This window comes from Coloeus monedula, assembly GCF_965178545.1.
Source record: "Coloeus monedula genome assembly, chromosome: 22".
NCBI lineage: Eukaryota > Metazoa > Chordata > Aves > Passeriformes > Corvidae > Coloeus > Coloeus monedula.
The window spans coordinates 7,658,508-7,675,194 of NC_138802.1; the positions used below are offsets into that span (position 1 = coordinate 7,658,508).

General features: G+C 53.6%; 1 protein-coding gene across 5 annotated transcripts in view; it reads right to left on the reverse strand.

The window, feature by feature from the left end:
* Nucleotides 1-4,467: 4,467 nt before the first annotated feature.
* The window catches only part of SPEN (spen family transcriptional repressor), a 65,601-nt gene continuing 53,381 nt past the window's right edge, over nucleotides 4,468-16,687 (reverse strand). For 3 of the 5 annotated variants that reach the window (XM_082295716.1, XM_082295717.1, XM_082295714.1), the window contains 5 exons: nucleotides 8,438-16,370; nucleotides 7,580-7,975; nucleotides 6,687-6,881; nucleotides 5,679-5,837; nucleotides 4,468-4,981 (listed from right to left, as the gene is read on the reverse strand). In XM_082295716.1, the coding sequence (XP_082151842.1) occupies nucleotides 4,850-4,981; nucleotides 5,679-5,837; nucleotides 6,687-6,881; nucleotides 7,580-7,975; nucleotides 8,438-16,370 (8,815 nt within the window). In that variant the 3' untranslated portion in view covers nucleotides 4,468-4,849. The remainder of the gene's footprint in view (nucleotides 4,982-5,678; nucleotides 5,838-6,686; nucleotides 6,882-7,579; nucleotides 7,976-8,437; nucleotides 16,371-16,687) is intronic. The other 2 variants (XM_082295718.1, XM_082295715.1) reach the window with 1 other exon arrangement.

Genomic DNA, 16,687 nt, shown 5'->3' on the forward strand with positions numbered 1-16,687 from the left:
TTTGGACATTGTACGTCCAGCTGGACACTTGGACACTGCACGTCCAGCCGGACACTTGGACATTGTACGTCCATCTGGACACTTGCACATTCTATGTCCAGCCGGACACATGGACACTGTACATCCAGCTGGACACTTTCCTCCTCCACTCATGAGCATAAATGCCCCAAAAATGCACTTTTTGTCCCCAAGGCCCCTCTCGAAAACCAGCGATTTCACACCCCCGCCCCACCCCCCTCACACCCCCCTCACACCCCCGCCCCGCCCCCACCCCCCTTGCACAGGGTCCGGCCCCTCCCAGCCCCAGCTCTGGCCAGCTCTGTCCATCCTCGGCTCTGGAACCACCCTCAGGCCTCAGCTGCCCCCCAGCCCCCAGCGCCCCGGGGTGGGAGATGGACACGGGCATGGACAGATGGACAGGTGGACACGGGGCTGGGGGCGGGGCGGGGGTGTGAGGGGGGTGTGAGGGGGGCGGGGCGGGGGTGTGAAATCGCTGGTTTTCGAGAGGGGCCTTGGTGACAAAAAAGTGCATTTTTGGGGCATTTATGCTCATGGGTGGAGGAAGGAGTGTCCAGGTGGATGGGTGTCTGTCCGGCTGCACGTACAGTGTCCATGTGTCCAGCTGGACATAGAATGTCCAAGTGTCCAGATGGATGTACAATGTCCAACTGTCCAGCTGGACATACAGTGTCCAACTGTCCAGCTGGACGTACAAGTGTCCAGCTGGGCGTGCGACTGTCCGATTGTCGATGCAATGGTCCCTCTGTCTGGCTGTGAAGGCTTCTGTCCGTGTGTCCGTCTGTACAACTGTGCGTGTGTCCAGCTGGACGTGCAGCCCCTGCCCTGGGCCCCAGTGCCTGCTGGGTAACGGGGCTGGGATGGACACACGGACACGCGTGGGGGTGGTTGGATGGGGCACAGACACACGGACAGTTGCACGTCCGGCCGGACACACGGACAGTTGGATGTCCAACTGGACACAGGTGGCTGCAGGTCCAGCTGGACACACAAACAGGGGCCTGGACTGATGGACACACGGACAGCTGTACGTCCAGCTGGACACACGGATGGCTGTGGGGATGGATGGACAAGGAGCTGGACAGACCGACGGGAGCAGGTTCAGCTGGGAATGGGCATGGCGGATGTGTCAGATGGACAGAACAGGGGAGTGTCCAGCTGGACACATGGACACTGTACATCCAGCTGGACACATGGACACTGTACGTGCAGCTGGACACATGGACATTGTACGTCCAACTGGACATTTGGACATTGTACGTCCAGCTGGACACTTGGACACTGCACGTCCAGCCGGACACTTGGACATTGTACGTCCATCTGGACACTTGCACATTCTATGTCCAGCCGGACACATGGACACTGTACATCCAGCTGGACACTTTCCTCCTCCACTCATGAGCATAAATGCCCCAAAAATGCACTTTTTGTCCCCAAGGCCCCTCTCGAAAACCAGCGATTTCACACCCCCGCCCCACCCCCCTCACACCCCCCTCACACCCCCGCCCCGCCCCCACCCCCCTTGCACAGGGTCCGGCCCCTCCCAGCCCCAGCTCTGGCCAGCTCTGTCCATCCTCGGCTCTGGAACCACTCTCAGGCCTCAGCTGCCCCCCAGCCCCCAGCGCCCCGGGGTGGGAGATGGACACGGGCATGGACAGATGGACAGATGGACACAGGGCTGGGGGCGGGGCGGGGGTGTGAGGGGGGTGTGAGGGGGGCGGGGCGGGGGTGTGAAATCGCTGGTTTTCGAGAGGGGCCTTGGTGACAAAAAAGTGCATTTTTGGGGCATTTATGCTCATGGGTGGAGGAAGGAGTGTCCAGGTGGATGTACAATGTCCGGCTGGACGTACAATGTCCGTCTGTCCTGCTGGATATACAACTGTCCAGCTGTACATAGGCCTGTCCATTTGTCCATCTGAGCACTCACCTGTCCACGTGTCCAAAAGCTGGACACAGAGGTCCGGATCCAGACAAACACATGGTCAGTTACATGTCCAGCTGGACAGATGGACATTTGTGCATCCAGCCAGAATGATGGGCACTTGTACGTCCAGCCGGACACTTGGACACTGTACGTGCAGCTGGACAGACACCCATCCAGCTGGACACTTGGACATTGTACGTCCAGCTGGACACTTGGACATTCTATGTCCAGCTGGACACTTGGACACTGTATGTGCAGCCGGACAGACACCCACCCATCCAGCTGGACACTTTCCTCCTCCACCCATGGGTATAAATGCCCCAAAAATGCACTTTTTGTCCCCAAGGCCCCTCTCGAAAACCAGCGATTTCACACCCCCGCCCCGCCCCCTCACGCCCCCCTCACACCCCCGCCCCGCCCCCACAGCCCAGTGTCCGTCTGTCCGAGCCCATCCCCGTGTCCATCTCCCACCCTGGGCTCTGAGAATGGGGAAGGGTCTGGCCCAATCCCAATGGACAGTGGGGTATGGGTGGGGGATGTGAAATCGCTGGTTTTCAAGAGGGGCCTTGGGGGCAAAAAGTGCATTTTTGGGGCATTTATACCCATGGGTGGAGGAGGAAAGTGTCCGGCTGGCATGAGCATGTACCACTGTCCAGATGGAAATACGTTTGTCCAGTTGGATGTCCATCTGTCCGGCCGGCTGTCCATGTCCCAGTGCTTTGGGTAGGTGAAGGGGATGGGCCTGGATGGACAGACAGGTCCAGGCCCAGCTGGGTTGGACGGACACTGCATGGACAGCTGGACATACGGACAGTTCATACCTGGCTGGACACACGAATGGTGCCCTCCAGCCCCCCCAGACCTTACAAAACCCCTCCAAAATGCCCTTTTTTGCCCCAAAGGCCCCACTCAGAAACCAGCAGGGTCGGACCCTGTCCCAACTGCCCCGGCAATCCACGCGTCCGTCTGTCCAAGCCCCATCCATGTCCGGGGTCCGTCCGTCGGTTCTGCCTCACTCCCACCTCCCTGGGGGACGGGAGCAAGTCCAAGGCCCCGCCCTGACCCCTCCAGTGGGAGCTGGGCGTCGCTGTTGGGTGTCCCTGGCCAGGCTCCCAACGCCCACCTCCGTCCTGGGGCACCAGCAGCACCTTTTTGTCCCATTTTTACCCCAAAACAGGTTCTGTTCTGCCTCCTGCCCTCAGCCTGTGGGTGCAAGGTGAGGGTCTGCCCTGGTTGTGGAGACCACCCCCCAAATTCTGTCCTAAACCTCCTTTTTCACCACATCTGCTTGATTTTAACCCATTTACACCAGTCTTGATCAGGCTTCCCACTTGTATCTGGCAGGGATTTGGGTGGAAAAGCAATGAAAAACATCGTGTCTGGCTCTTATTTTTTAAAGGCTGATGAATATCAGTAATCCAGGGATAATTTTTGGTGGGTGGTGAGATTAAAGGTGGGGCAAACCCTGCAATTTTGGTTTTCACAAGTGTTTACACACAAGAGGGAAAATCAAGAGAAACTGGGTTTAGTGATGAAATGACCGATTTTTTCTGGTTTTTAAAGGAGAGGTGGGTGACCCCTCCCTGGGAGCCCCCAAACCTCCCCTTCCCCGCTCCCCACCCCCAGCGCCGAGGGACGAGGTCGGGGCGCCGACGTGTTTTGTATTTTTTAATAAAGTTCGTAATCCAATGGACACACAAAACAAAACTGCGCTGAGAAAAAAAAATAAACCAAAAATAAACCAAAAAAAAAAAAAACCAAGTTCCATAAATTAATTAAGTGTTAGGGGAGGCGAGGGGGGCCGGGGCAGAGTCTTTGTACAAGTGTATAACACTTCCACAGCTGATGAGACGAGGGGATGTTTAAATGAAGCGCACTTACAAATGAGTGACAATACAAAGTCTGAGTATGAAAATAAGATTTTTTTTCTCTGAAAACACATTTTTGGCACAGATTAAAAAAAAATGTATGTTGTGGGGATTTGATTTTTTTTTTTTAAAGTCAGTATTATATATATTTATATATATTATATATATATTTATATATACACACACCCACTGAGTTCTGCATATCCCACCAGGAAGGAAAAAAGCTCTCCCTTTTGTTTTGTTTTTTGTTTGTTTTGTATTTTCTTGTTTTTCAGTGTAAACTGTACATCCCAGATGAAGAGAAGACGGCTGCAGCAGGGGCAGGTGGAGGAAGAGGAAGGTTCACATCCGGAAAAAACACCCCCCCCGCCCCCCCCCCCCAAAAAAATAAACAACCCCAAAAGAAGAAAACAAAAACAAAAAACCCAACGAAACAACCAATAAAATAAAAAATGACTGTGAAATGCTCCTTGACCCACAAATCTCAGCAGAGTCCCTGCGGAACGTCCACGGCGCGCGGTCAATGTGTGTCAAGACATCCAGAACGTCACAGCGTCTCCAACTGTGCAAAGTCCGAGTCACTAATTTAGTGCAAAGGCAGTTCAGGTTCTTTTTTATTTTTTTCCTTTTTTTTTTGTTAAAAAAAATAAGCCATCCTTTTCTCTTTTTTTTTTTTTTTTTTGTTTTTTTTTCCTGTGTGGTTTTTTTTCCCCAAAAAGGAGGCACGGGAACCCAAGCCCAGTCCACCTGCTGAGTGCATCAGTTGTCCGTAAGCTAAAGCAACATGTAAACATCCAGGGTTTGATCGAGGCCGGTCGGGCAGGAGGCTGGTTTCTGGCAGCATTTTTCTTGTTTCATAACCTTCTCTCCTTCTTTTGAATTAGTTTTATTTTAAAATTAATTTTTTGTGTGGTTTTTTGTGGGCTTTTTTGTTGTTGTTGTTGTTTGTTTGTTTTTGTTTGTTTTTTGCTGCAGGGCCTTGGAAAAATTAAAAAAAATTAAAATTAAAATAATAAAAAGTCAGTAACTGGTAAACAGCTCATACCGACGCAATGACAATCATCAGGTGAGGAGAGATGTTGGAGATGCTGGCGAGGAGGTCCGGGGCCAGGCGCGACAGGTGGCTTTCCGAAAACTCGCAGGGTGGGAAGATCTGCAGAACGTAGGCAGGCTGCAGGGAGGGAAAAAACCACAGATCAGAGACAACCCATGTCTAAAAATGTTTAAAAACGGAACATTTTTGTGATGTTTTAGGTGTTTAAAGAATCCTAAATCTTGTATAAAAAAGAGGCCATGGGTTTTGTTTCTCAGGGGGGGAGTTTTCCTCACCACAGGTGTAAGAGCTGGCTGATTTTGCTGGGAAAGGCAGAAAAATTCCCATTAATTATTATTTCAGTGGCTGCTCCAAGCACTGGCTGCTCATTCTGGGCTCTTTACACCCAGAATTAAATTACACACACGTTAAATTGGATTCAGTGCAGCAACACACCTGGAATAAACCCTCCACAGCACCAAATGCATTCTGCAAGAAAACACCAGCTGTTCTGGAGAAATCAGGATATGGGGAAGAAATGAGAACTCTACTCCAGAGATAAAGAGCTGAGAAATGGATTTGGTTGCTTTTCAGCCCAAGATGATGCAATGGGGAACACACCAAACACACATTTAGGGTTTCTGCTTTGGGGTCACTTTAATCGATTCCATCAACGATTCTATGGATCCCATCAATGACTCCATGGATCCCATCCATGTTTGAAGGGTGACGGAAGGTTGGTTGACCAACAACCCCAGGCAGCTCCAGCAGAACCCCAAGCAGTTACGGACTGGTTGTGTTTCCCCGTGGCACTGCAGGGGTTCCGTGCCCGTACCTGGTTGGAGCCGGGGTTGGGGACGTTGATGATGCCTGCGGCCTGCTTGGCCTGCAGGTAACTGATGAACGCGGCCTTGAGCGACTCCGTCTGACTGACCACGTCCTCCTGGTCCCGGCCGCAGGGCAGGGCCAGCAGCAGGCAGTAATCGCTCTCCACCTGCAACGGAAGGACCTGTGCTCAGGGAAATGCTGGATGAGTGTGTGTTTTCCAGCCCTCCATCCATTAGCTGGGGGGGAAAATCCTCACTTTAAACTCCTTGATGTTACAATTTGTTCCCCAGAGAAGCTGTGGCTGCCCTTGGGTCCCTGGAAGTGCCCAAGGCCAGGCTGGACGGGGCTTGGAGCAACCTGGGATAGTGGAAGGTGTCCCTGCCCATAGCAGGGGTGGGACAGGCTTTAAGGCCCGTCCAACCCAAACCAGTCTGGGATTCTGTGATTCCAACACTTGCTGAGAGCATGGCCATGGTGGAAAGGATTGAAAATGCATTTTCATGGCCACCTGAACTCCCCTTCCCACCTTACTCAGACACACTGAAGCCAGCAGGAGTTTTTCCCAGGGCTGAGGGTGATTTCAGAGTTGCCCAGCTCTCGCTCCCTTTTCCATAAATGCAGTGTAAGAGCTACTGCTCACCACCTGCAATCCATGTTCACCCTCTGGGTTGAAGGAATCAGTGTTAATACCAGAATCCCAGAACAGTATCATAGGATCTCCTGGACTGGAAGGAACCCACAGGGATCATCGAGTCCAATTCCAGGCCATGCACAGGATTCCAACAATCCCACCCTGTGCCTGAGAGCTCCTGGAGCTCTGGCAGTCTCGGGGCCGTGCCCATTCCCCAGGGAGCCTGGTCAGCGCCCCAGCACCCTCTGGGTGGAGAAATCAACGTGACAGAAGCCCAAGTTTCTGGGAGCTCTGATGGTTTTCAGCCCTGCAGCTGGTGAGACCAGCCCAGCTCTGAGCACAGGGAATCCCAAACCCCCTCCCTGCCCCAGCCCAGGCCCTCACCATCATTCTCCGTGCGACCCCCTCCAGCTGGGAGGCCTCGAGCCGCATGCGCTGCGCGATCCGCAGCGGGGGCCCTCCCTCGGGCGCCGGCAGCGACCGGTGCGCCAGGACGTTGTTCCCGGACACGAAGTGGAGCTGCACGGCCGCCGTGTCGTTCTTGAGAGCCAGGAGACCCTGCCAGACAATGGGGTATTTCTGGGAAGAGAGGGAGAAGAAGAGTTACGTGCAAAGCAAGGAGAGGGGGATCTGAAATCCCATCCGAGCTGCTCGGCTGCCTCCGATACTTCCATCGGAGGCTTAAAGGCTCAGCAGAGGTACAACACCAGATCAACCCTCTACACGCCAGGCCTGGGTTAGATTCTGCTAAATCAGGAATTCAGTCCTTTTCCTTCCAGCTGGCCAGTCTGCCTGGGTGGATCCCATCATCCCAATCCCTCAGCCACCCACCCAGCACATGGCTGTTCCCAAACACTGTTTTCCCTTTTATAAGCGGACAAATTGAGAAATAACAACAGGGGAGGAAGTGCTCAAGGTTATACAGGAGATACTTGGTACTGAACACAACCGTCAGCTCCTTGTTGGTACCTGTTCCTCATTGCCTCCCTCCTCTTCCTCATTTTCTACACTTGTGAGAGTGGTTTTTCCTTTTTATTTAAATGAAATACACCAACACTCTCCCCTGCCCATGAGGAAACACCTTCCAGGAAAGTGCTGGCTGTAAAACTGACTTGGAACAGTAAACATGGCTAAAATCCATCAAGGACAAAACAGCCCAAAACCCAAACAATGCCTTTTCTGCATCTGAAGTCTTTGATGCAAGAAAGGTCAGATTTGGTGCTGTGGCTGAGACAGAACCAGGTGATTGCCCCCCAGATCAGGAGCACGACACTCACTGTCAAGAGCTGGACCATGTCCACCGGTCTCTGGGACACGGGGTGAGGTGATGGCTCCTGCTTGAGCGTGGACTGGGGCTCTGGACGGCTGAGGGGCGGCCCCGACGTCGTGGGGATAAACATGGATTGCTTGGGAACTGCTGGCGGCTGGTGCGGCGAGGGAAGCTCCTGCTTCATGGAGATGGCGACGGGCGAGGGGTAGGAGGTCTGGCTCGTGTCCCCTTGTGCCCTCTGGAGGTGGACGTGGGGGTCCATCTGGGCCGCGTGCCTGTTCACAGGGGGGTGGTGACTCTGCTCCGGCCCTGCTGCCGACGGGCCCTTGGGGTCCTGCGGGATCTGAGGGGTCTTGCTGCGGACTGGCTGGCTGGGGTGTGAGTGCTCGCCCTCCGGCAGACCCTGGGAAAGAGTAAGGGGGGAAAAGGAAAATGTTTAGGCCGAGGGTGTGTTCCACCCCATTGTAAGACTGCCAGGACACCATCAGATTCCTGGTGGAGACATCCATGTCACAGCATCAGCCCCGCTGCAGTAGCACCTGGGACAGTCCCTCACTTCCAATCCCATCTGAGCTGAAACCCCACTCCCTGAATCCTGTCCCAAGCCCATCCCTAGCCTTGCCATCCATCCAAGGATGCCTGACCCATGCACCACCTCGGTACTGACAATTCTCCCCCTGACGCCTCCACATCCAGAAACCTGCAGGCAACTTCACCCCTCCTGGCTGGAGTCCCAGAAGAGTTCAGGAAATGGCTTGTCTCAGCTTCCTCTCATGCTAAGCAGTATTTGAACCCCATTTTCCCCAAGAAACAACTCAAAACGCTCCAGATTCCAGGGAGATGGATAAAGGGTTTTTTTTCTCACCTGAGACGGGGTCATGCTCCGGGAGGGCAGCCCGATGGGTGAGGCGCCCGGGAACTGTGGATGCCCGAGCTGTGCCGTGTGGTAATTCCTCATGTCGCCATACACGGAGCGGTAATCGTGGAAGGAGCTCCCGGCGGGATGCATGATCTGCACCCCGTGTGGGACCACCACAGGCTGCGTCAGGGGCAGCCCAGGCAGCTGGGTGCCCGAGGGCACGCTGAGCAGCCGGGGCTCGCTGTGGGGAGAGTGGGCCATCTTGCCTTCCGAGGATTTGGGAGTCTCTTTCCCGGGTTGCGGGGTCTTACTGACCGGGGGAGTTTTGACGGCCCCTTCGGGTGTCCGCGATTGCCGCGTTTCCGAGTGGTGCTCGCCCACAGCGGCCATGTGCGGGTGCATGATCATCCTGACGTCCCGCGGGACGTTGTACTGGTCCAGCCGGAGGCTGCTGGGGTGCATGCGGTAGTCGGGCTGCATCACCAGCACGTCGGACTGCACCGGGGCTGGCCCGCGGCACACGGTGCTGTGGTGGAAGTGCAGCTCCTCCTCGGGGGGGTGCTGGGAGGACAGCGGGGGCATGACGATGTCTCGTATGGGCGCTGGCTGGGGCGTGCTGGATCGCTGAGGTTTGATCTCCATCTGGGGTTGCAGAGCAGCTCGGGGGGAGTGGAGCGCTTCCGGGCGGATGCCGTAGGGAATGCCGGAGAGAGGAGGGGTGTTCATTCTCACCTCACCCTGGGACAGATGGCCCAGGGACACAGTCTGTGTTACGCTGTGGGGGGGCATGATAACAGATTGCTCGGGATGCATGCTGGATATGTACTGCGGAACGGGAATTCCTGGCGCCAGCATGACTGGGGTGCTGCTGGACAAAGCCGGGGACGAGGTACTGCCGGGATGACAGGCCCGGGGGAACGGTGACGGCGAGTGCCCGCTGGTACGCGGCGAGTGCGGCTCTTGTTTGGCGACCCCCAGGTGGGAGATGGCCCGGTCGGTCGGGGTGCTGGGCCCCGAGCTGACGTGGTTCGCTTCCGAATGCATCTTCCCAGAGAGGGAAGGGTGGTGAGGACTAACTCCAGGACTCAGGCTGGAGGGCTGCAGAGTCTTGGTCTCCACTTTCAGAGTAGCTGGGTCAGACAGTTTTTTATTCACAACCATCTGGTTATGGACCAGCACGGGTGGAGTGTTTACCGTCTGTGTCAGGACCTTGCCGGGCTGAGATGCTGGGGTCTGGACAGCGAGGTGAGACGAGTCGGGCTTGTCCAGCGCGGTGCGCTCCTGCTTGACGGAGGAGATGACGGGTGAGGTGTTGTAGGGCTGTGTTCCAAGTACCAATGAAGAATGGGTGGAAACAGTCCCGTAGCCCGCCGAGGCCTGGGAGCCTTTCGGTGCCGGCTGGGACGGTGTGATAGGCTCCTGTTTAATCTGAGACTTGGATACAGACTGCTGGAACTCGATGTCCACAGCACTGGCTGGGGGAATCTGGCTGATCTTGGCACTGATTCGCTGAGGGCCTTCTGTCTTCTGCCCCGAGTAACTCAGGAGCACCACACCTTCCGAGGTGTTCACCCGCAGCCCTGGACTGGACCCAGTCTCCACAGGCCTCTCCTCGATAATGGACATCGATCCTGGATGAAACCTGCTGTTATCATTCGTACTTGATCTCTGCTTAAATTTCGGCGAGGGAGCATTGACGAGGCAGGTCTGGGTTTGGGGAGCTTGTTTCACCAAGGTGATCCTCGGAGCCTCCTCCAGATCCACACTGTGGGGCATTCTGCTGATGACAGAAGTGGCTTTGGGAGCAATCACTGTGTTGATCTTTTCCTTCTCGCTGAACACCGGCGCTTCAGCCACTGGTGGGTCCAGGGCATTGGTGATGGGAACGGCCGGCTTCTCCTCGGAAACCGGCTTGATGGCCTCCACGGCAGGGTGAAGAGGCGCCTCCTCCAAGCACGGCGCGCTCACCGGCTCGGCGTGCGTCGTCGTCACGTGCGTGGAGGTTATGCTCGTCGCTGAGACGTATTTGGGCTCCATGAGTATCTTCCTCAAAGTGCTGGAGTTTGTGTCGATATCTGACGCCTTTGTGTCTGGTGGGAGAGCGGGCGGGGGTGTGGAACGGGCACGGGGGTCCTCGTGCCTGACCACCCACTCCGGAACCTTGGCAGTGCTGGAGTGAAGGGGGACGATGGTGGTGGGCACCGGGTTGGGCAGCTTGGCCGCTGCTGTGGGGACAGCAGGAAGGGCCGCATTCGGGGCACTCGGTGGCGTGATGGGAGCGTTCTCCAGGGGCGACCGGATCTTGAACCCGCTCTGACTCCCCTCATCGAGGAGGACCGGCGGGGCACCCAGGTCCAGAGGAGCCAGAGCGGGCACCTTTGGAGAAGTGCTGCTCTCAGGGACAGCCTCGTGTGCAGCCACAACATCAGCAGCCACAGCCTTGGTGACATCAGAAGCACTTGGCTCCATGGATGCTGTGGGTTTGATTTGCTTTTCCTCCTTTGAGATTTCTTCAGGTTTTGTCTTCACTTCACTGGCGGGGGGTGATTTGCTCTGCACCCTCTCTGGCTCGAAGGTGTTGGCTTCGGTGGCGTCACCCTTCCTGCTCGTGCTCTTCTTGCGTCTCTGCCGCGTGGTTTTCTGACGGCCCTTTTCCTTCCGAGCAACTTCAGCCTCCTGCAAGGTCTCAGCCTCCTGTGCAGAGTTGGAAGATTCACTGAAGCTGACTTCAGACTCCTTGCTCTCTGTGTCCAACGTCGAAGTGACAGAGCTGGGCACCGGCTGCACTGCAGGCTCGATGGCAGCCTCAGTTTCTAGGATATTGTTCACTGCCTGATCTGTCTCGGGCTCCATCTCCTCCCGAGGTGACTGCAATACCAAGGGCTCTGTGGTGATTTCAGCCTCAGATTCAGCAGGATACGTCGGCGGTGCAGGGAAGCTTTCTGTCTCCCCAGAAATATCATTGATGATGGAGCCGATGGCTGCTGCCAGCTCCGTTTCACTGGCCTGGTGTGCGGGTTTATCTGCTTCCTCCTCCTGACGGACTTCAGCCACATCTGTCGTTGGCTCTTTGTAGGCAGCAATTGTCGGAGGAGTTTCGGTGAGTTTTGCAATGTTCTCCACTGCCTGCTCAAGCTCGATCTGCTTTGCTAACTGGGCAGCCTCGGGTGACTGCTTGGGCTCCCGCATCACCTCCTTTTCCATTTCCGGAAATGAATCTTCTACCTCATTCTTAGTGAAGTGGGGTGGCAGGATGTCCTCTTTTGGAGGGCTCTTCATCTTGGGTGGTGACACTGCCACCGGCTCTGCCTCCTCCTCCGTGGGCCGCAAGGCGCCCTTGACTTCATCAACATTGAGGCGTATTTCTACATTTTTGAGACATACGGATGCCTTATCAACAACGGTTTTGGTATTTTTGTACCTTCCCCTTTTGGATTTCGTAACCTTTTCTGGCACCGGCTTCTTCTCAGTGATCTCAGCTGTGGGGATTTCTAGCTGGTTCTTCTCCACATCCAGTTCCTTCCGATCACGTTTCTGCTCGCTTGCTGCCGGCTCTTTCTCAGCAGCCTTTGCTTTATTGCCATTGTCACTGGTGCTCGATTCCTGACCACTTCTTTCAGCAGTATCTTCGGATTCAGCCGTGGTATCGGCTTTCGGTTCATTCTTCCCTTTCTTGCCCTGTTGGCTGGTAGCAGCTGATGAGTGACTGTGTGTGAGCTTCTGGGATCTAGGAGACCTCCAACCCTCTGCAGGTTTAGGAGCTTCCACAGTATCTTTAGTTTCAGCCTCCTCCACCTCTTGTTGTACCGGTTCGGTCTTTATCGGAGAGATGTCCTCCTCTGGCTTACGGCGGGTTTTGGGAGGTCTTCCCCTCCTTGGGGTTGTGGGAACAGTTGTCACTGCTTCCTGTGGCTCCTTTTCCCCTCTTTTCCTGGTGGACCTAGTGACCTCCATGGAGTCCTTCACTGGAGATGGGCCTTCATTGTCCCCTGTGGTAGCATAGACCGACCTCACGTTTCTGCGCCTGGTCCGGCCTATTGGCAAGCTCAGCTCCACGTTTTCTGGCTCTGCAGCGGAACTTGGGGATTTAGCAGCATTCCTTGAAACCTTTTCTGCCTCCACTTTCAATTCAGAAAGCTTCTGGGTCTCCCCACGAGGAGAGCTTGACCTTTTCAGTTTTTCACGGTCAATTCTTTCACTCTTTCTTGTGACAGGCTTTTCCGTGACATTAGCTGCAGCCGACTGCACGGGAGTCTTGGACCGTTTACTCTTGTAGGATTTTTTATCTTTTACAACAACTGGAGGTTCCACTTCCATGTCATTGTCGGAAACGGGCGGCAGGACCTCAGCAGCCGCCTCCGCCTTTTGACTCACACCAGCATCGGTGCTGGCAGAGGGTGGAGGATTTTCCTCTTTAGGTTCCACAGCCTCATCTGACTTCTGAACTAGCTTGGGTGGAGGTGGAAGTAGCTGGGCAGTCTCAGGTTCTGGATCTACGCTGATGTCTGCATCGGAAAACGAGGCCCCAGGAGTGGGAGGTTTGGTATCCAAGTATGAAGGATGCTCTGTTGCCACAGCATCTTCCTCTGGTGCCAGTGTTGTAGCAACAATTTCTTTACTCGCTTCTACAACTGGCGGAGGTTCTGTTTGCTCAGGAGGCTCCATTTTGACAGGAGCAGCGAGTTCAGGAAAAGGTTTTTGTTCCTCTGCTGCAACAGCAGGTTCAGAAGGTTTCTCTTCTTTGACAGAAGTTGGTTCCACCAGGACCTTGTCACTCACTATTTTCTCAGGAGCGATGGGAGCGATGGGTTCTTGTGGGAGGACAGTGACTGAAGAAGGACCAACAACTGAGGAAGGTTTATGTTCTGTTTCTTTACTATCAGGAACCATTTCTGGTGTTTTCGGCCGGTTTTCTTTATCTTCCTGTTTCTCCACTTCTTTTGGTTTCTGATCTTTCTCCTTTTCTTTCTGCTGCATTCGTGTCAGCTCAACAAACCTACTGTGGAAGAGAACCACTGGCTCTTGCACCAAATCGGCCGTGCTGTTCATCCCATCGGAAGAGGACTGTCTCCCATACAACCTTCCGGAGATGAAGTCCAGATCATCATCCTTCCTCTCTAAATGCTGCAGGCGTTTGGAGTCCTGTTCAAAGATTGAACTGTGCAAAAACCGAGAAGCAAACAGTTCCTGCCGCTCTTGTTCCTCCTCTTTATGATCTTCTTTCTTATCATCCAGTTTTCCACCTTCGGAATCGGTTCTGATTTTTTTCTTTTTCATATACCAGGATGGAATAGGTCTTGGAGCCGAGTCAACCTTCTCTTTGTCTTTGTTGTTTCTGAAACTAGCAAATCTTGAATCCCAGTCTAGAAAGGACCAGTTTTCCTCTCTGGAGGAAGAGAGGGATTTAGCCCTTTCAAGCAAGGCCTTTGTGTCGGGTGTGATTGTCTTGTCCAATGCGAAAGAGTAGAATTTGTTTCTTTCTAAGGAACTGGGCTGGAGTCTTTCCTCTCTTTCACGGAACTTCTCTTCTCTGTCCCTTAATAAAAAAGACAACCTGGAACTCTCTAACAAGGATGAGGCTTTTGGGGAATGGGGCTTGTTTTCGCCGTCGTCATCTGAATCGGAAGGCACCTCCCCAGGTTCCAGGTCTCGGACAGACCGTTTCCGTATGCTGTCTCTTTTCACGATGCTGCTTGGAAAGCTGATATCGACTCTCCCAGGCTCTTGCTTCACTTGGGTTTCCCACCTACTTGAGTCTTCCTCAGAACTCAGCACAGAGAGTTTTATTTTAGCCATTTCTGCCATCTGCTCCCTTCTGCTGGAATCATAAGGATTGAATTTCAGCGAGTCCTCCCTCACAGTCATGTTGGAGTATGAAAGACCCTTTTCTTCTATTTTAGGTGACTCTTTGGTTTCCTTCAATGGCATTAACCTTGGAGAATCGAGCGTGTCCTCATCCTCGTGGAATGGGAAGTGTCTGATACTTGGGGAACAGGACATCCGTTCGGAATCCTCACTCACCTGACGAGAGCTTCTGTAGTTCCTTTCTCTCTTAGTGCTAATTTCGAAGTCAAACTGGTCAGTCTTTTTCCTTTTACTCGGTGGAGAGTCATCGGTGACATCTTGTGGAGGCTTTCCCACCTCATGAACCAGACTCCGCTTTTCATATTCATCAACATCTTTCTTTGGACTGCCAAACTTCTCCGACTTTGCAATCTCCATTTCCAGCTGCTGTTTCAACCTGCGACTTTGCTCCATTTGTTTCCGGTAGCTCTGCGTGTGGTCAATGTCAATGCTGATTTTCTCCTCCGTGTCTGCCGACTGAGTTTTCTCTTGGCCAAGTTTATGGTCTGGTGTTTCTTCAGGAAGACTGGAGTAGTTCTTCCTTGAGTCCTCTCTCTCCGTTCCCTGCTCGTCCAGCAGCTGTACTTGTTTATGCTGGGGTTTTACCGGGTTCAGTTTTTTAGTAGGGAGTTCCTGAACTTCCACAGGTTCATCAGGTGCCTCCATGAGCCTCGCCTGCAGATCCAGGGTGGGACGCATGCCAATCCCACCAACATTAAGAGTGTCCTGAATTTCTTTGGGACTAGTAACGGGAACAAGTCTTTCCAGTTTGAGTTTTTTAGATTCCCTTTTAATCATCTCCTTCCTCAGGGGTTTTCTCTCCAATTCTCCTTCCCTTAACATTGGTGCTTCTCTAGATGACGCTGTCGCATCAAGCTGCTTTTTCAAAACCATGCGCGCATCCTCCTCATCTTGGCTACTCCGTTTTACATCCAGTTTTTGCCTGTCAGGCTTCGGATTTGCATCGGCAAAACGCCTTTTACGAGCCTCCAACTTGTCTAAATCAACTGCATTGGCCCCCTCAGAAGGTTGCTCTGTCTTCAAGTGCTTTTTGGGTTTCATTTTTCCCTCCTTGTCCACCACTTCGATGTGACTGGCAAGGGCTTTCTCCTTCTGTACCTTGGTTCTGACAGGTTCTAGTTTAGACTGCTCAGACTTGGCTTGCTCAGCCTGGGACGTCTGGGTTTTCTGTTCGAGCAGCGGGGATTTCAGAGTGTCGTTATCCAGCTTTGCCCTCAGTTTCTCCAGTGCAGGCTGATCGATCACCTTCCCCTCCTTTTCCTTCACACGGGTCAGCACAACACAGGGCATCAGTTCCAGGCGGTTCTTTGCTGTCCCTTCTTTGTCACCCCTCTCTTTGCTTTGTTTACTGTTGCCCTTCAGTTTTTCTGGGCTGGGCTCTCTCTCATTCTCCTGATCCGTTTCTGAGGACTGAGAGCTGGGTGAATGGATTTTCGCTTTTCGTTTCTGCTTATCTGCTTTCTCCTTTTCTATTTTTTCCGGCTTTTCCTTCCTCACCAAGCGCTTCTCCTTGTCCACCCTCTCCTGCTCGAAAACGCGCTCTTTCTCCACTTTCTCGTTTTTTGCGTATCGTTCCACACGGGCTTTGTCGAGCTTGTCATATCGCGGAGGGGACAGAGAGCTGCAGCTGCCGCTGCGATCCGAGGACCTGCTGTAAATCCTCCTCTCCGAGTCACTCTGCAGCCGCTCCGACTGTGAGGGCGATGCTCCGGGGCTCTGCGGGCGCCGGGAGTGCGTCGGGCTCTGGCTCCGCTCGATCGGTCTCCGTTCGTGGTCTCTGTCCCGATCGGATTCGAACCGTTCCCTCTCCCTCTCCCTCTCCCGTTGCCTGTAGCTGTACTCCCTGATGTCCTGCTCATACGGATCTCCCCGGTAATCCCGGTACTCGCGAGGGTCGTCATAGTATCGTGGGTCATAGTAGTCTCCTTGGTAGGGATCCCACTCGGCGTAGAATTCTCTGCCCCGAGCTGGGTATTCCCGCCGAGGATCTTCAGGATACGTCCCCGGAGTCCGAACGGTCTCGTAGTAAGTACGGTCAGGGGCGTATTCGTAGGATCCTCTTCGCTCGTCTCTGCTAAACGTAAGAATAAAAAGATTCTAGTTCTCCTTCTCAACCAATGTACTCTGTTACTACAGTTTTTTTGCTATCTAAAGAATAATTTTCTTTTTTCCTATGTGCATCAAGGTAGCTGCACAAAGAGGTTAGGTTTGGCAAGGAATCTGTGTGCAGCAGACTAAATACTTTGTTAACTTAACAAACCAAATGTACTTCATGGGTAATATCGCAACAGTTCTTCCAAGCATTGTTACACCACCCTCACTCCTTTGCTTTTGTCAAATTCAAACCTTGCATGAAATGAAGGTAAAACCAAAACAGCACCTGTGTACCCA